Source organism: Mauremys mutica, chromosome 5 (assembly GCF_020497125.1).
Source record: "Mauremys mutica isolate MM-2020 ecotype Southern chromosome 5, ASM2049712v1, whole genome shotgun sequence".
Taxonomy (NCBI): Eukaryota; Metazoa; Chordata; order Testudines; family Geoemydidae; genus Mauremys; species Mauremys mutica.
The window spans coordinates 101,700,240-101,720,505 of NC_059076.1; the positions used below are offsets into that span (position 1 = coordinate 101,700,240).

General features: G+C 42.5%; 2 protein-coding genes and 1 long non-coding RNA gene across 6 annotated transcripts in view; 1 reads left to right on the forward strand and 2 right to left on the reverse strand.

Moving 5' to 3' along the window:
• The window catches only part of C5H4orf19 (chromosome 5 C4orf19 homolog), a 70,953-nt gene extending 67,145 nt beyond the window's left edge, over positions 1-3,808 (reverse strand). For 2 of the 3 annotated variants that reach the window (XM_045019504.1, XM_045019500.1), the window contains exon 1: positions 3,684-3,808. The gene's annotated coding sequence lies outside the window, so the exon portion shown is untranslated. The remainder of the gene's footprint in view (positions 1-3,683) is intronic. The other variant, XM_045019499.1, reaches the window with a different exon arrangement.
• LOC123371704 overlaps positions 1-20,266 on the forward strand; it is a 117,309-nt gene that overhangs the window by 75,909 nt on the left and 21,134 nt on the right. The window lies entirely within an intron of this gene.
• NWD2 (NACHT and WD repeat domain containing 2) overlaps positions 14,601-20,266 on the reverse strand; it is a 136,342-nt gene continuing 130,676 nt past the window's right edge. The window contains exon 7 of the mRNA XM_045019497.1: positions 14,601-20,216. Coding sequence (XP_044875432.1) covers positions 16,281-20,216 — 3,936 coding nt within the window. The 3' untranslated portion in view covers positions 14,601-16,280. The remainder of the gene's footprint in view (positions 20,217-20,266) is intronic.

Genomic DNA, 20,266 nt, shown 5'->3' on the forward strand with positions numbered 1-20,266 from the left:
CCAGCTTAGCACATGCTCACTTTTTAAGCTTCTGCGTAGTTCATTTGAAATCAATGGGAATACTGACATTTCCCCCAAGCTCAAAGTGAGACTTGGGAAATGCAAATCCAGTGCAAACACATTGAGTGAAGCATAGATTGAGATCACCCACTTAACACAGCTCTGTTCCTAACCCTCCATGATACAGCAATTAAATCTTGCTTCTTGAGCCACCTAGCTTCCTCAAGCACAAACCTTTCTCCTTGAAAGGTGACCATTAGACCCTTCTTTACCCCTAGGCTGTGTACTTGTGTGTGTATATGGATACACTGTAATTGGTTGTAAAATATTTTGTGATATTTGTAACAGCAACACTATTCCCAGATAACAGTATTACTAGTGGAATAGAAAGCAGGCAGAAGAGGTGATGCTATAATTGTACAAGGTTTCTTTTCAACACTTCTGCCTGTTTGGACCCTCCACTAAAAACTGGCCCCAAATCCTTAATTTCCACTAATTCCTTAGTGCCTGTGTACCAGAAGGAATATTTGATTTGTATGAATCTACCACGCCTGTCCCACAAGGCACCGCTGCATTTGACTCTGTGCTTATGTGAAATGACAAAGCAAGAAGTTAAATGGAACTGTCATAAACGGCATAGCAGAAATTCTAATTACTGTAGGTATTGTTAGGTTACTGCTATAAAGCACAGCTGAGCTGCTAAAGAAGAAGTCAGGTGCATCTATATCACTTGCACTGGTTTCTTAGGAAAGTACTGTGGTTGTTTTTCTCTCATTCAAAAATCATGCTTCTTTCATTCTAGATCTGTAAGCATGATGGCAATTGAAGTCATATTTCACAACCAATGCAAATATTTAATATGATGTCTCTGAAGCTCACTGGCTAAGAACATTCTACATAATGAAACATGTAGCTGATTTAATGACTAAGCTGCTAAATATGGGTGTTCCATGACCCGGTCAATGTGTACAAACATTAATTAAAACAGAAGGGTCATAATAGCCGTTGTCTCTTTAAAGACGCAGTGCCCCTTTTCCATTGGAATCTCTACAATGGGATGATTGGAGCTCTTGGTGTGTTTTCTTTCCAGGTCTAAGTTCAATTATGCAGATATACCCCACATGTTAACCTGAAGAATGTGCTGTGTTGATCTTGTGAATGATTTGGGCCAAATTTTATTCTTAATTATATTTGTGTAAATTTACAGTAACCCTTCTGAAATCAGTGGTATTACTCCAGATTGACACCTGTGTAGTTACGAGCAGAATATGACCCAAGGTAAATTTTATGGTTAGATTGTAAGGTCTTTGGAGTGGGAACAGTCTTTTTGTTCTGTGTTTGGACAGCACCTAGCACAATGAGATCCTGGTCCATGACTAGGGCTCTTAGGTGTGACTGTAATACAAACAATAATAATATATCAGGCAGTGCAGCAAAGTTAGTGACACAAACCCATGCTTCAGGTGCTCCGTGAGGCACACAGCTGAATGTGTCCTGCTTCTAATGGGTCAGATATTCAACTAGTTTAAACAGGACAACGGTGTCAGGTTTACTGAAGTCAATGGAGCTGTGCCTATTTACACCAGCTGGAGATCTGGACCAGTAAGTGCAAATACCTCTTAATGATATCATGGTTATGCTAATACTCCTAATTTTCAGAGGGAGGTTTGAATAAAACACATACACAATTGGTTGAAGCTAGTCAGGATTTCATTGACTACCTGCAGGCCAGCCCCTAACTAAAACAAAACAAACAGACTTTGGTAGGGTCAGTTAAACATAACATTTTCTTCTTTACAAACACTAATCTCTGAAAAGTCTTTGGACAGGATAGAATATTTATATGACAGCATCAAATCCTGTCATGAACTTTGTCCTGGTCTCAGCTGTCACTATTGAGATTAATTTTACTAAGTAAGATGGGTACTTGAAAATGCTAAAAATCCGTTCCCTTTGCTTATCACTATTTAATTGTTATGTATTTCATTTAACCAATTTTAAAGCAGTAGGACCTCTGTGGGAACATGAAATCTAATCCTGAAGTCAATGGGAGTTTTTCCAGGGTAAAGACGGCAAGATCATGCCTATGGTGGTTTTCAAAGGCCCCATCCTGCAAATCCTGCTGTCCTTCTCTGAAGGGTAATACACACTCAGAACACTGATAGGCCCCACAGCCTTAATAGACCTGGTTGAATTCTGTTCTTGGCTCTGCCACGGAATCACTATGTGGCCCTCTACCGATCACTTCTGGACAGAATTTCAAAAGTGGACACCATCTTGGCTGATTATAGGTTTTTGGATGTCCAACTAAGGCATCTTGGGCCTGACTTCACCTGAGCCCTTCTGAAAATCAGGCCCAAGATGTCTCAAATTGGGCACCTACAAAGTGAACTGAAAATCAATGTCCAGTTTTGAAAATGTAGCTGATAACCTCTCTGTGTACTCAACTTCCCCATTTGTTAATGTGGGTGAGAATAGCTTCCTTTGTAGAGCACTTTGAAAGCTTGGCCACAGAATGCAACGTAGTGCTTAGTATTATTATTCCCTCTGCTTTTAATACCTGCTGATAGTAGATGGAACAAGATAATACTTTACACAGAAAGATGACAAAAATACCTTCCTTGCACCCACCACCTCTCTACCAGAACTACTGTAGTTGAGTAAATCAATAAACACTACTCATTTGTTTGAAGCAACAGGAATCCCCAAGGGGGACAATATTATGGAAAATAGAGCTAGCATTGTCAAACAAGACTGAGTACTGCATTCCCGGGAAGGGAACATAATGGTGAGTGGATAGTGCATTATCTGAAACAATTATGATGTTTAAGGGAAAACATAGGTGGAAAGAGAAGATCTTCAAGCCAGAGAGAGAGAACAAGCTTTGGTTTTGCCTAACATTGTACACTAGGAAAATTCTTCAACAAAAGTGAAAATATGACCCTCCATGATATTGACAAGGTCAGTGAAACCTCATGCCATTCCATGTGTAAATTAATATGGTTTGCTGTAACTTGCATACCTGATTTCCTAAGTTTTAACTGAAGTATTATAATCACTACTTGTGTTCCTCCATTTCTAGATTCTGCTCTGTCTTTAGATTTTTGAAGCTCCCCCCCACCTGCCTCTTATTTATCTTGCAAGTTTTCACAAAGGTGCACCAAATTCTAGAAGGCAGAAAACTGGAATTACATAATTTTAATGTGGAGTCATATCCACTAAACCACAGTTTCACTGAAGTGACTCAAACAATACACAATTCAGAGGAGGCATAAATAAAGTCAGAGGTTCCTCAAATCCTCCGTTTTCAGGCATAAAGAGTGTAGTAACTATTATTTAAAATATGCCCTAATTGCTAACATGACCAGTTAAATAAAAAAATTAACTTAAAAATCTTTTTAGGTTTAGGTTTTTATTAGTCAGAAGTAGTTTAAAAAAAAAAAGCTATCTGATCTGCTTTGGTTTTCTACTAAGTGGTCTGTATCTCTGTCTGGAAAAACAATACTGTCTCTGCAACAGGTGAAACATCGAGTTCAAATATTTTCAGGACAAAACTATTAGAAAGATTTTTCTAAAAGTTAAAACTAAACAGAGTGTAATAAGTGCCCAGTAAACAATTTCTCTTGAAAGTACAATTAACATCTGGAAGTTTAAAACGTAAAAGAGCAAGAACGTTTACCTACCTGCAGCTTTTGTGTTGGTCAGGAAGTGTAGCTCTTTTCTGATTAGAATCTCCCATGGCTTAGCTTGGTTTCTGCATTTGAATGTTAAATATGTAAGAATGCCTTGTTTAGCCTGTGAGTTTGCATGACCTCTTAATGAGACACTGTAGTTAGTGTCATTGGGTATAAAGGTATCATGTGACTGTAGATGAAAATAAAATCCTTTAAAGTTTGAATTTAATACTTCCTAGAATCTGTAACCCTTTACCTGCAAGCTGGATATGAAACCTGACAAACCTTGTTGTTTTATAGTCAGGATAAAAAAAGAGAATGTGCCATCTTATTCCTTTTCTATGGGATAGTAAAATGTATTTAAAAAAAAGAAAACTCCAATGCAATTTATGTACCCACAGACTATCGCTGCATTTTGAGTATTCTATATATTAGATTCTCCAAAGTCACAAACTAAGCTGACCAGAAAGTACCCCCCTCTCAGATCAGGTATTTTTACCTGGCACTGAATTGTAGTCACCACCATGTTGGGTGCTGCTGCTCAGATTTCAGTCCTACAGCTGAGATATATGCCTACAAGCGTGACATCAGAGCTGTCCATAAAAGTTACTGGTTTTCTTGGAACAGCTGCCTTTTGGTGTGGTGTTACTTCCGGATAGGATATGAAAGGAGAGTGCTTACTTGTCCCACTCCAAGTTGTAAGAGAGAGGGAATGCCTAGTTGTAAGAAGAGAGATTTTTAGGAGATTCCTGCAGGCAGCCAATCAAATTAAGTTTTCCCCATTCATATGCATTAAAATACTGATTCTTGATATTCATGGAGATTGTCGGCTGAGTCTTGGAAGGAACTTGCTGCATCACAACACCATTGTATAATCCCAGTCAGTTGTTTCAGAGTTTTGGGTTCAAAACTGCGCACACACTTTTCTCTAACCAGATGAGATTTTGGAAATATTCTACTAAATCCCTTTTGTTTGTTTGTTTTTGTTTTAGGGCTTATGAAAATGAGGCTAATAGTACTGGGTACAGCTACTCTACTGGTGGGTGCATTGCTATCATGCATTAGAAAATACAATAACTATATGTATGGAACTATACAACTTTGCCAGCACACCTCTGATCTGAGTAGCAGTACCGTTACTGCAGTCCTTGTCCTGGCTGTGAGAAGAGAACACTGATCATGCTAAAAAATGTGATTGCCTTACTCATGTGAGGAATCCTATTGACAATTCATGTATGCAGAGTGAGCAGGAGTTGTCTCATGGTGATTTTTCTTATGTGCACCAGGGAGTGTATAGATGTCAGAACATCAGATTCATTTCACTTGTGGCCTCAGTAAACTGGACACGGCTTAGAAGATGAAATATTAATGTGTAAAACAACTGCGCCACCTAGCCTCAGTTTCTTACAGCTCCCCTTTCTCTAGCTGCATATTCAAAGGCTAAACATAGATGCAAGTAAACAAATTAACAAAAATTGCTTTGGATGTGCTTAATGTAAACAGAGAAAGTATGTTATTTAAAGGCTAAGCATAGCTGAGCTTTCAGACTGCATGCTAACTCCAGTAACTTCTACAGTAGCTGTTTGGCACATTTATTTCTTCCTTCGAAGTTTTTAGCATTTTGAAAATAGGCTTAAAGAATAAGGAACGTTTTAAATTACAAAAAGCCTACATTAAACTATGATGAAGATTTCAACTTCAAGGTTCTGATGGCAACTATAAGGAATCATCAGTCTCTTGCAGATACCTCTACACTGCAAAAAAAACCTCGTGGAAGCAAGTGTCAGAGCCTGGGTCAACTGAACTCCAGAGTGCACCATGGGACTAAAAATAGTAGTGTAGATGTTCCTGCTGGGGCTGGAACCTGGGCTCTGAGACTTACCCCTCTCAGTGGGTTTCAGAGCACAGGCTCCAGCCTGAGCTCGAATGGCTACACTGCTATTTTTAGCCCCATAGCATAAGCCCAAAAAACCCAAGTCAGGTGACCTGAGCTCTGAGAATTGCTGCTGCAGGGTTGTGGGGTTTTTGGAAGGGTACGTGTACCCTAAGTGACCCTGACTTCACCGAGACAGCCAGTATACTCTGAGATTCCCACACTTGTTTGTTACCCATGCAGCACCTAAGCATGTGTGGCATGCTTATCACACTTATATTGCTTCCACCTGGTTTACACTGGTGTGAGATCAGAAGTGGGCCCCATGGGCTTGCTCCTGCTTCCATTTATGTTACTTTGCCTTTGAGTGGGATCAGGATTCAGCCTAGTGATATGAGCAGGTGACAGGTGATAACCTTCACTATGAGCCAGAGTCTGATCTGAAAGTGATTTCAATGGGTTACCTGTGCAACAGGGTGCTCAGCATGAGTAAGCATGGCAGGATCTGGCCTTACACATGGAATTACTAGTCTCTATTTAACCTAAAACTTTTGAGCCAGATTGTGGACCCGCTACTCACACTGGTGTGGAGTTATTCACCCAAGTAGTCCTTCTGAAGTCATTCATGTGAATTAGTGCTTACCAAGATGGTAAGGAGTTCACAATCTGACCCTTCTTGTTCTAATCACTTCTTGTCTCTATTTTACATATACATTTTACATACAAAAAACTGCATTTAAAAACATTATTATGGTTGCAAAGTCAAGCACTCAAAAGTTAGGAAATGCCAGAATTAAGGTTACCAGTATAACCTTAATTTAGCCCCTGTGTGTGTGTGTGCATTATGATAGGACTTTAATTATATGATCACATACTATTTTTTTCCACGGGACCTTGCCTCATTCAGTGCACAGCACAGATGGTGCTCTCTTAATTCAATATTTTGTTTTCTCCTCATTTGTTCACTGGGTGGTCCCAGGCCTTGTTTGCTGCACACTATTCACACCCTGCTGTGAAGACAGAATTATTAATTTCCTCATGGGATTTTCTGCAGCACTTATTACTCTAGTATCTGTGTTCTTCACAAATATTAATTAACTTATTTTCACAACATTCTTGTGAGATGAGTGTATTATTATCCCCATTTTACAGATGGGGAACTGAGACACAGAGATACTTGAAGGAGGGGTGGATGTCCAATTTGAGATGCCTAGGGCCTGATTTTTTCAGAGTACTTAACATTTGTAGCACTTTGTATGTTCAACACACTGCTCCCAGTGATTTCAGTTGCAGCTGTGAGTGCTCAGCACTTCTGCTGATCAGACCCTAAGGTTTCAAGTCAGGTACCCAGAAATGAGTGTAACACAGTTAGTGACCATCAATGTAAAATTTGGGTTAAATGACTTGCCCGGTATCACATAAGTACTCTGTGGCACAGGCAGGGATAGAATCTAGTTCTATAGGGCAGCATTAAACCACTTTAATCATGAGACTGTTGTTTCTTTTCCTGCAATCCCCTGCCTCATTTACTACACACTGTTCAAAGATGTTAATCCTGGAGTTTTTCTGGCCGGGGCTGCACTGCATCTCTGCAGGGGTCATGAGCCGTCTCTTGTGGGAGTGAGGAGAGGGCCTGGTCTGCATCTGCAGTTAGGTCCATGCCTTCTGTCTTCACTCCCTGCAGAGACCCCTTTACAGTGCAGATAGTCCAGCCTGGAGCGTGCTGGCGCACTCTTTCCTCGGCCACATCCGAGGGCTCTGATACGACCGGCAGCTCTTTTATCTCCACCCGAGAGGTCCCCTGAGACCTCTCTGAGCTGCTGGTCTTCTACCAGGACCTCTTCAGGACCTGAAAGCTAATCTCTGTGACCAGGTCCACAGCAGCCACCAAGAGGAAGGATCTTCTCACAGAGCCCCTGCTACACAGTCCACACCTTAGTGTGCAGGTGATAGTCTCCCTTGGTGCACCAGAGGTTGGTCCTGGCTGGTGTCACCAGAGTCGGAGACCTCCTGGACTATGATTGGAGAGACTGGATGGACCCCCCAGCACTTATCCAGCTCATGGGAGTGTTTATTCTGTTGTGTGCTCCAGGAGGTGAGGGCAGCCTTGCCTCCTGCTTCTCTTGCTTGTGCGGATCTTGCAGGAGGGTGCTCCCCACCTGTCTCTCACCCCTGGCCCTCCGGACCTTGTCATTGGGCCCCTGTCCTGAAAACCATGTCACCTGAACTGGCTGCACAATATCCAGCCAGTCCACCTCTGATCTGTTCCCCCGAGAACATCTGTACACCCTTGTGCTTCATACCATCCACTTCCTCACCCTCGTGTCCCACCCTGACACCAAGTGGCGAGAGCTGCACCACCTGAGGAGGGTGAGGAACCTTAGTGGGTCAGTGTGTACCCCACACTGGTTCCATGGCCTGCTGGGGATATCAGTTGGCAGCTCTTTCATGGAGCTGTGAGCATGAGCATGAGCATGTACTTGGCGTAGTTCACAACTTCCCTGACACCTGTCCCTTTTGCAGTGAGAGGGACACTCTGGCACATGTCTATGTACGGTGCATCTAGTTGCCACCTTTATTCTGGCTTTTCCAGAACCTTCTACTGAGGTTCTGGCTGCACTTTTCCCCAAACCTCCTGATCCTGGCACACCCCAGCCATGGGACCTTCTTGTGAGCCTCCTCCTGGTTCTGGTCAAGATGGCCATCCATCACACCAAAAATAGGAATCTGGACGGGCAGATACTCTGTGACTGGGGCCTATTTCTGTTCCCTTGTTCACAGAATCGTAGGACTGGAAGGGACCTCGAGAGGTCAACTAGTCCAGTCTCCTGCACTCAAGGCAGGAATATGTATTATCTAGACCATCCCTGACAGCTGTTCAGTTACATCTCTGTGCAGAGTTCCTCTGGACAGTGTCCACTGACTCCTGGGATGCTTTAGAAGAGCACTGGGTTTTATCCGGGGTTCTCTGCTCAGGTGTTCCCTTCCGGTTCCTGGATTTTCTACCCTGGACCTCCCTCCCATTCCTCTTTTCTCTTTTGTTGTACCCTGTAATCAACTGGAGCCTGGACTTTGTGGTTTCTCCCCTTAGTTGAAGGGGAGGGCCTTTAATTTTGGGCTTGCCTAGACCATCCTGTTTCCATTACTTCAAATTGTACACACTGTCCATCTTCTCTAATAAATGTAGCAGAGGTCATACAGACAACAGCCTTCTTCACTGCACAGCCCTGATTCATCCTTACAGCAGTTCCATCTTGTGCACTTTATGAGGCTGGGGTTCTGAGGACATGATATGTGATTCCGTAATTAAACATTGTATCATAATACATAGGCTAAAGGGACAGAATTAAGGTTGCTTAGGCAAACTTTATTCTGGCACTTCCTAACTTTTGAGCGCTTAATTTTGCAATCTTAATTATATTCTTTTAACATCGTTTTGTGTATAATTTCCTAGGTTTTTACAAAAGCAAACTGAACCCCCCCCCCAGACACACATTCCATTATGTGGCATCATATTGACACCTCCACCCACTGTTCATCGGCAGGTTTGGAACCTTTAGATTCATGACACAGACCTCTGCCACTTAACCTAACAGAATAATTGAGAGCAGCGGGGATAGACTGGCATCCTAGACCAGCATTTGAGGGGGATAAGAGATTTTGCTGGTGGGATTCACAGATATTTGCTCTCAGCAGAGGAATAGTGAGACTCCGGAACCTTGGGTTCCATTCCAGGCTCTAGAGGGGAGTGTCCTCTAGTGGGCACAGATTCCTCTGCCCTGTTCTCCCCAAGCTTGGCCTCTTCTCTCCAACTTGTCCCTGTCCCTACCCCACCCAGTCTGATAATCTTCATGTAGCCAGGCCAGTCTCCACTCCTCAGGCTTCTTATCTCAGTCCCAGTCTTGTTGCCCAGCAAGTCCTAGGTTTGCCCCTCTGCACTGCCCATACCAGTCTTCTCCCATTTCCAGTCCCAGTCTCCCTGTCGAGCCAGTCCCTGGTTCCCCCTCCCGACTCCTTATCCAATCTGTCTCTCTCCTCCTCCCTAGTCTCCAGTCTCCCCTGCCTTCCTACCCACGTTTCCCATCCCCAGTGGCTCCCTGGCCCAGTCTTCCCACACTGGCTCCCCATCAATTTTAGTGTGACCCCTTCCCAGCTCCTTGTCCCATTCTCTTTGCTCACCCAGTGTCAGTTCTCTCCTTTGCACCCTGACTTCTTATCAGATCTGCCTCCCTCCTCTTCCCCATTACCCCATCCACGGGTTCGCAGTCCCAATCTCCCCCCCACCTACTGGGTTTCTGGCCCCACTCCCATTTCTCTCCAGGGCTCCCAGTCCTAGTCTCTGCCCTGGCTCCTAATCCCAGTCGCCTCCCTCATTCCATTTCTCAGTGCCAGTTTTCTCCTCCCCCTTGCTTAGCTTCCAGTCCCCATCTCCCCCATCTCCTTGTCCCAATTGATTCCTCTCCCCACCCCTCGGCAGGTCTGGCTTGTTTTAAAATGGGCAAAACAAGTTATTTTCCCCTAACCTCTTTCTCAGAAACAGCTGAACCATTTTGGCTGCAATTTTCCATAAAAGATCAGTCTGAGGCAGACACCTGACATGGAATATTTCAGCTCAAAGAGTTAAAGTTTGGCAAAGTTACAAACATTTGAAAACAGTCTCATAAGAGGAAGTGTCGGGCAACCTTAATGATAGGCGGCACTACTGGCCCCGCCTAAAATATATAGACAAAAATGATCTCCAAACATCATCATCTTCTGGGATGTTGCATTTTAATCTACGTGGTAATGCTCCTAGAATGATCATTGGGGCCCCAGTCCTGGAAACTTTCACATATACACATCACTTTAAGCATGTGAGAAGGTCCATTACAGTCAGTAGGACTTTAAAGTGAAGCATGTACTGAAATGTTTGTAGGATCAGGGCCTTGGCATGTAAACCACTTGAGCAGAGACCTACTACTTTTTGTCTGTGCCAAAACAATATCAGTGCTAGTGTGTGGAAGGTTGTGATAGTGGGCTCGGGGCACAGCTCGTGTATGCAATTCAAGATCGAGGCCTTTGCTTTTAGGTGAATTCAGGGCTAAGCTGACAGTCCTGGATAGTAAAGGTCTCTGTTTCATTACAGCACAGACATTACGTGGCAGCAGCAGTGGGAGCTTCCTACTATATTGTTCCTAATAAGATGGTTCAAAACTTTTCCTGGAGGGCTCATAACCAAAGGGCTAGTCTCTATGTTCTCTGTATTGAGAGGGTGGACATTGTGATTTAGAAACACCTGTCTGAGACCTTCAATTCATTTCACATTGCCACTAACCTGCAGTCAAATGGTAATGAATGACTTTCAGTGACTATCAAAGTGACCACATTTGAAAGGTAACCTAAAGGTGAGAAGCTCTATGTCTCATTACCTCCTCTTTCAGCCACTCAGTACCCTAGAAAGAATTATTCCAATAATCTTGAGTACATTCCTCAGTGGATTACAACAACTTTAAAGTGGGTCACATTTGCAGTCTAAATATTTGACAGTGATTCTTGATAAACAAAACCTTCATTAAAACTATCCAAAGGGCCTTGTACACATTTTGGTTTGATTACCTGAAAAACAGTGCGTCAAAAATCAAGCTGGCATTTCTAGATATAGGGACTCAGAAAAGTGTATCGACGAAAGGCCCATTCAGAATGCTGCCCTTTCACTCTCCTAACCTGCGACCTGAGTAATTGCTGAACAGGCTGTATTCAGACTCTTAATAACTTGAGTTATTTATTATTTGCATTATGGTAATGCTCAGCGGCCCCAGTGAGGGTTGCAGTCTCTTTGTGTTGTGTGTTGCACAAACACTAGATGTCATGATCCCTACTCCAAGGATCTTACAATCTAATTTAAGATAATGGTTAAGATTCTGTGCTATAAGCCAGCTTTGTGCCCTTGTTATTTTGGAAGCAGTTCACAGTGTATATTAGAGCAGGGGTGCGCCAATTTACAACAGCCTCCTGAGGGCTGCCTGTAGGCTCCTCTGCAGTTTGGAGTAGCCCAGAGTCCCCATAGCAAGTCCCGCAATATGTCCTCTGCAGGGGGGGTTTGGGAAGGAGGGCAGCATAGGGCCTTGCCAGTGCTTAATTTGTGCCATAGCTTGCCAGGGCTGAGCCCCAGCACCTCCAGGCTTGGTAGTTCATCGCCCCGGCCACCCAATCGAGCCTCTCTAAGTTTGCTGAGAGGCAGCTGGGCAGCTTGCTGAGAGGCAGCTCCCTCCCCACCCCCCTTCACTGCCGCTAGCACTGGCTGATGAGCCGCCATCACGAGCGCAGGATGAGGGGCCCCCTCCACCGCTCAGCAGGGAACGAGGCGCAGGTTTCCCTCTGCCTTCGCCCTTGGCCGCCTCCTTGGAGATCTCCTGATAGATGTGGCATACCATACCTGCTGTCTCCTCACTGCTCTGGGTGTTGATGTCCCACAGCGCCAGTAGCACAAGTATTGTATTGTATGTTTTAACTTTGTTGGTCATATTCAGTTACATCTTGTATATCAGTTTTTTCCTTGTCTTTAGATTACACATGAATCACGAGTAGGAGTTTAATTATTCTGCTTGATACTTTAGGTGTGTTCTTACTTTGTGCTTCTTTAAATGGTCTATATGTTAATTAATTCTATAATGTATTTATTTAATTTAAATATATAATTCAAAATAACAAATCTTATATTTAGGCTCACAATTTGTTTAACACTTGTGCTGTAACTGGAAAAAAAAATAACTAGATCAAGCAATGCCACAACTTATGCATAGTGGGTTCTAACATGTTAACAGTAGGATAAAAAATAGTGTTGTAAACCTCAGTCTTCCCTTTCTAGGGGGGCCAATGATTGTTCTGCCCTGGGGCCTGGAATTGCTGTTGGCGGGCCTGGGCAGAGCTGGTGTAGCCTGGAGGAGACTGCTGGAGTGGCTGACAGGCTGGTTGTGTTAGGGAGCTGACACCCAACCATGACTCAGCTGCGCCGGAGGCAGTGGTAACAAGATGACTCACCGCCATGGGTGCCCTGAGAAGTGTCACAAATGTGAGGTCAGGAAAAGTTACCTGCAAGTGTTGATGAGTAGGAAGGTATTTCTTCTCGTTGGAGATTCAGTTATATAACCTTTTGATTTCATGTTGCCTTTGTTACTGTAGTCTTCCACAGAGAACTGGTATTAAATGTTCTCTTTGGATATGTCTCTACACTACAGCGTAAGCCCAGGATTCAACTCAGGCTCAAACCTAATTCCCTTCCATCTACACACACAGCGTGCTAACTCAGGGCTTGGAGCACAAGGTCCCAGGACCCCATGGTGCGCCAAGCTTGAGTCACACTGGGACCTAGGGTTCAAGCCTTATTGCTTTGCAGGTTAGACGCAGCCCCATGGACTTGTGCTCTGGAAGTCCACTAAAAGTAACCCACAATGCCACGGGCTGACTTTCTTTGTCTTCTGGAAAGTTAAGTTTGGTGGACAGTCAGGTTTTTCCACACTACACCAACAAAGAGCTAGACTGGCCACATTTTGGGAGGGTGCTAGGAAGTCTGGGATATGGGTGTTTGGAATAACGCCCACATAATGCAATATATATGCTGCATCCCAAGGTTGTGTCCCAGGGTTCAAAAATTCCTAACCTAGGATTACAAATGAGTGTAAACCCTCAAGCTCTAGGTTAACAAACCCAGGGTCTACTAACTCAAGTTCTACTAACTCTGAGCTTACATTGCGGTGTAGACATACCCTCTGTGGCTGACCTCAGGCTTAGCTTTGTCTGCCAAAGAAGACTCCACCTTCACACTTCCCCTTTAAAATTTAGATGAGAGACTCCTTCTGAGCAGACTTATCAAGCCATTCAGTATGGGAGAAGCAGATAGTTTCTTCTGGAGATGTAAATTATGCTACCAATGAGAGAGTAAATTGTTGCATTCTCTCCTGAAGAATCAGCAGCAAATCTGGAAGCTGTAGGCCTCAGCCATTCTACCAAGCTTCTGTGAGGCAAGACTCAACGTTGGCTCCTGAACCGAGCAGAACTGGTTCAGTTTAAAATCTTGATAACTGTTTGTTGTTTTTCAAACGTCCATGTTCTCCAGGTTGGGTTAAGTTCTGTTGTTTGTTCAGTTTTCTAGTGTCACTGTATTTTTCTAATTAGCAGTTCACAGATATTGAGAGAATGCTTCTAGGTATTCACCAATTCTAGGACAAAAGTAGCTTAGCACGCTCAGCCAGTGTTTGGTATTTTACGGGTTCATAGGCAAATCAACTGTTTTGTTTCATTTTGTACAGTAGAATTTAGATATTTAGTTTGAGTATGGGCCCATTCAGTGCTCCTTATGCATAGGGCCGGCTCCAGATCCCAGCGCGCCAAGCGCACGCTTGGGGCGGCGTCCCGCAGGAGGGCGGCAGGCGGCTCCGGTGGACCTCCCGCAGGCATGCCTGCGGAGGGTCCGCTGGCCCCGCGGCTCCGGTGGAGCATCCGCAGGCGTGCCTGCGGGAGGACCACCGGAGCCGCAGGACCAGCGGACCCTCCGCAGGCATGTCTGCAGGAGGTCCACTGGAGCCTCGGGACCGCCAGAGCGCTCCCCGCGGCGTGCCGCCGTGCTTGGGGCAGCGCAAATGCTAGAGCCGCCCCTGCTTATGCAGGAGAATCTCCCATAAAAGTCAATGGAAAATGCTTTTGTGCAAGGAGTACTGTTCTGGGCTCTGTGAAATCAATGGGAGCTGCAAGCACTCAGCACTTCTCAGGTCCTTGCCATTTGTCAGAATGAAATTCATCCCTATGCAGAGGGCCAGTGTAAAACCTGTGCATCACTTATATCTTGTGGCCTCAAAATAATGCTTAGCTTCTATTGGAGCTTTGTTGATTTATACCAGCTGAGGATCTGGCCCTGAAAATTTATTCCCCATTCAGAAATGTCTTTACGAATTAAAACCACACACATAGTAGTCTATTACTTAGTTTATTCATACAAACAATGATTACACAAGACTGTATATTGTTTGAAGACTGCAATAGATTTCTAATTTAACAACTCTGTAACAAAATTTAACTAAATTTAACATTTATGAAAATATAAATCTCTGATTGGGTAATTCTTCCCAACAATACAAAGTTTACATAAAAACATTCAATATGATCTATTAGTTGCAAACAAGTTAGGAAAAGTCATTCAAGTCACTTGATATACTATATTGGCTTTTACATAGAACATTCACACACTATGTTAAACCTTAGGTTGGCATTTGTTTCTTGGAAATTTAGTGGCATGGAGTTCCAACTTCCCAAAAACAAAAAATGTGGTTTGTTTAAATTCTTTGAAAAGTTTGCCAAGGACATGCCATGTTTAAGATAAGTAAAGGATGCGGTGGGGGGGACCTTTTCACCCTTTAGATACAGATAGCCACTTCTTTTAGTTAGGTGAAACTGTTTTTAAAAAATTAGTTGACAATATTTCACAATTTCTGCCTTGAAACTGATAAAACTGTATAAAAGGCTCAGAACAGTCTTAAAGCAGGAAGTGAAACATAAAGGAGCATACATACAGTATGTAAAAGTAAGAAATCCATTACAAATTGGAACAGTAAAGAACCTTTGGACAGCCTTTAGATTTTATGGAATATTTCAGCACATATACAGGCATATTCTGTTAGTCCCAGAGTATTTGGTCATCTGATCTGTGTTGAACACAGGAAAGAACAGGAATGGTAGTAATAAGGCAAACGTTATCAGGAATAATACATGGCATGTCTGAAAGCTTTCTATTAAGATCACTGTAGAGATTTAAGAGATATTCCAAACTTATACAACAGAGAGAATAAGTAACCTTTTAACATAAAGAGAGAAGTGAACAGGTGTTTGACTGTTTATCTGTTAATGCCCTTTCTCTTTGAAAAAGTATTTGTTTTATCCAGTACTAATATGCACTGTGAAAGAGACAGAAAAACAATACAATTTCAGTATTAAACTTCTTTTATGACCTAGGTAATAACTAGTTTTTATCTTCTTTTATCAGACTATAGAAAAATCCTTGCATGCAATGTTTGTAACTTTCAGTACTTTCATTTAGATGAAGACTGATTTATTACCTCACACGTAGATGTTTGATGTTGATTGGCTTCTACCCCTTTCAACCCAAATGTTAATCCCAATTTTTTTTTAAAAAGTAGCTATTTCTTTAAATGATGGAATGCATCAAGTGTTCCAGGTTGGCAGGTGACATCTTGTCATTGCACCATCAAGCAGAAAAACACATTTTTGCAAGTGGGTATAAACTCAGGGTAACAGTTGACCTAGCTTTGTCCACAATGAGGCTATCTGGATTATAAAAGAGTGTCTTGCCTCCTCTCCAACAATAAATGGAGTTTTGTCTCTAGCTAAAACTCGGTCAACCCCCAAATAAGATTTTCTAATTCCTGTAATGGTATAACAATTGTAACAGTATTGCTAGAAATTGTCAGTCAAGGTCCTGGATCTAACCTTGGACTAAACCTTGTATTCTAAAATTTTAAAAACCCTGCAGCCCATTGGATAAATGTCTGTTTCACATTTGGTTGATTTTTTTTTGCTTATTTTTGTTCACATAAATGTAAGAATATTTGTTGAGAAAAACAGCATTCCTGCCCTCTGCTGTTCTTTGTCTTTCAATAAATGCACTGGTACTTACTTTTGAATCAGAAGACTAGCCTATGCACATGTATTATGTATTCAGAAAAACTAGTCCATGTTTATAATCAGTTATCAGCAGCAAAACTGTGTCCTCTGCAATCTATGGCTGCGCACACTTTGTCATAACAGTAGTTGTGTTTTTTGGGTGTTGTTGTTTCACTTGTCTCAGGATCTGTTACTGTGATGGGGCTATCTCTTGCAAACACCTCAGTAGACTCTCTCCAAATGCAGTCTGCATTCACCTTGAAGCTATAATTGTGACACTTTGGCCTAATCACTTGTGTTGCATTACTGAAAATTTGACGGCTATTTGAAGTAGCAATTTTAATTTTCAGTGCTGCATCTACTCGATCCACTACAGTGTAAGTACCTATACTTCCATCATCAAAGCCAACAATAATATTCAAATGCCTCTGAGAGAGAGAAAGAAAGGTTGGAGTTTTGTAAAGGGAACAAGCACCAATGTTTTTACCGTCAGCCAGTCTCATTACAATTAAACTTGAGATGGCACCATTGTCATCGTCCTCTTCATTACGAAAACAGATGTACACAAGATAACGGCCGTCACGGGACAACCTCTGTCGCCAGATAATGCCAGGGGCATGAACCACACGAAGTTTGCCGCTGTGTAAATCAAGCACATTGATGTTCTCATCACCACGGGATAGAATTCCTAGCTTCCCATTGGGGGATATTTCAAAGTCTTCCAAATCTTTTAAGAAGTTATTAGGCAGTTGTACACGCCTGCAGATTACTTCCTCTGTAAGACTCCAGATGTTCACTGTTTCAGTGGATGTTATAAACACTACAATATCTGGGCAGTCTGGGATCAGTTTAATATTAACAATGGTTGCACCATCATCGCAGCAAAATTTCTTGGTTATACTTCCTGTCCAGAGACTTACTGCCAACACTTTATTCTTTGTCATTCCAACTACAAATGTATTAGCAGTGGTTATAAATGCATTCTGTAAGGCAACTAAAATATTGCAAACTCTGTGTCCCGTGGCCAGCCGCCAAACTCTGGAGGCATTTTGTTCACAGAGCGAGACGACAAATTGATCGTTGTGTGTAATCATCAGCTGAGATATCCTTTGTCCATTAATGCGGAAGATATTTTCGCCGGTAATGGTGTGCCATACATATTGGCTACATTTGTCATCTGATGTAATCATTATTTCTCCAGAAGAGGTCAGCACACAGTTTTCAACAATACCTTCATGCTTGAATACAGCTTCAATGAATCCAGTGCTGAAGTTCCACTTATGTACAGATTCTGATCCATCCAGTGTATAAATTAATTCACCTCTGGTTGGCAACACCAGTCTTTGGATGGGTTTGCCAGATTTGTCAATGTTGGACATAGCAGTTATGATATCTATATCCCAGATAGAAAGGACACCACTGGTGGATAAGGATAGCAGCATGTTATGGTGATTGGATTTAATTAGTCTGACTATGGTTCCTGAGATTTCCTGTAAGCTTGCCATACACTGTCCTGTATCTCTCCTCCAAACAAAAATGGCTGAGGTATTTTCCATAGAAGCAATTATACAGTCGCTGTTTTTGGATAACACAGCAGATATAAAGCGCTCATTGTGTTTTGCTCTGAACTTTTCAGCCACTTTCCACATGCCAGTGTCGAGAAGTTCTATACTGAGTGCCTTACAAATTAAAATTGCACTTTGGTCTTCAGAAAGTTCAATGCTGACAACTTCGCTGTCTTCTTTCCTGCAATCGAAGTCATCTGTCAGTTGGGGATTTGTGATTTCCTCAGTGTTCCAAACTGAAAGGCCACCCTCATTGTCCACCATCACCATTTCTTGAGCAGTGTCCAGAACAAGAAGAAATTTCACAAATCCACCTGAAAATTCAGAGGTCACGGTGGACAGTTTCTCTCCACTTCCTAAATGAAATATAGTGGTGGTGTTAAGGTACTGTCCGCAGAATGCATAGACTCCATCTGGAGAACACTGTACACAAGTCACTTCATACCAGCAGTGGAAGTGATAAAGAGGCCACCCATAAAGTAGATCTATTACAGTAACATCTTTGCTGGCTTCCAGCCAAGCAAGTGCATGATTAATGGACAGTGTAAATCCATTAATAAAATTTGAGCCTCCCCCAATTCCACAATGTTTTGATCCCTTAATTTCTACTTCAGACAAAAGACAGGAATTTTGGTTATCGTAAATCAAAAGTGTGTTCTTTGTTGTAGCCACTACAAGATATTTTTCATCACTCGTAAGTTTGATCCCTAAGATAACAGATTGAGCTGTTGTAATTTGCCTTAATAGCTGGCGAGTTTCTGCATCCCAAGTACTGATGGAGCCATTTTCCAGAGCAGCAATGACTGTATTTGGTTTAAAAGTAGGCAGGATCTCAGTGACATGTATGCAACTGGATGACAAGGGTAGTCGCTCGGGGCTGTAAGTCACATCCATGGAGGAGTGCAAGGGAACGATAGAGCAGTATTTGGGTCCATCTCTGTCACATTCTAAAAGAAGGTGTCTCAATTTAGGCAATGAGCTGACAACTGGAAGGAGCCTCTGTTGCAATTCAGCAGAGAGTGAACCAGGATATTTTGTTATTTTGAACTTTATACTGCGAAGGGTACTTGCCAGAAATTTCAGCTCCTTTTCTTGTGAATAGTTATAAGCCAATTCTATGTCAGAAAGTGCTTTGTCAAACTGTCCTATTTTAATCATTGTGTACAGCCAGCTGAAGTTCATAATAACACCATACAGCAGATCGTCTGATCTTCCACATCTTGTCAAGTGATGCAAAAGTTCTGTCATTTTTCTGTGATTGACAAAAAAGATGTCAGGCTCTAATGGATTACACTGGAAGACCCATGGTTGATCAGGTGCTTGCCTGTCAAAAGCGGTGAGATCCATACAGTGCTTCTCCTCATCATTCATGCTTCTACTGTTATTGTCAAGGCACCCATTCAAATATTGATCTTCACTATAAAAAGATTTCCTTCTTCCACCCGACCAAACGCCAAGGAAGTACTCTGCCATGATCGTATGCATTTCATGCACATCTTCCTCACTGTGGAGATACAGTTTCTGGGCAATAAGCTGCAGGTGCCTATTTGCCCACACTAGAAGTGTTACATTTTTCACTTGCCGCTCTATCAAGTATCCCTTTAGGCCCTCCTTAAGCCTTGCAATGTATATATACGGTACCCTCAATGGGTTACATTGCCTGATACTCTCATTGAGCTCATACATAACACTGTTGTCAAGAGCTAAAATATCTTCCAATTCCATTTCACTCAGGCCAGATTTGGACATTGTGATGTAGCCCAGTGCTCTCGACAACAGCTTCAGCCCACACTTGTTTTCTAATGAGGAAAATAACTGCTCTATGCTTTCATGAACAGTGACACACAGGGAGGACTCATCAACATCTTTGTGAGATCTCCAGTTCCTAACCTCTCTGAAGGTTAAGTTTACAAACATAGGCAGTGTGCACTTTGAAAAAGCTTCATTGACATAAATTTGTTGCCCTGATGTTACTTTTCTTTTAACACGCAGCAGCTGATGTTTCAGTACTTGGCTGCACATCTTTCTGTCTCTTGAAATCAACTCAATGTAGTTGTCCTCTTCATGAATAAGGCACCTCAGTTTTTGCAGGATACCATGTTTGTTCGGCAGTGTTGACATGATTATCCGCACTGAACGGGGAAGGTGAACGGGGAGCCACCACAGTTTCCTAGCATCATCGTTATCTGAAAGCTGCTCTAGGGCATCAAATATTATAACCAGTGGTCTGTGAAATGAAGACTCATTCAAAAGATTTATAAACAAGTCCCGAAGATCATGAATCTTTTTAGGGTAACTCTGTACTAGGCAACGGTAATTAATTGCTAATTGTTCACAAATACTTTGAAGCAGATTCTTAAGATCTGTACTCATTTCTGTGGATCCCAAAAATCTTATAACTACCACAGGGTCAGATTCTGGTCCCATCTCTTCCTGCAGCCAAGTATAAGCCTATAATGTAGAAGCATAATTTAGTTAATGTCTAAATTAACAGAGCCAAA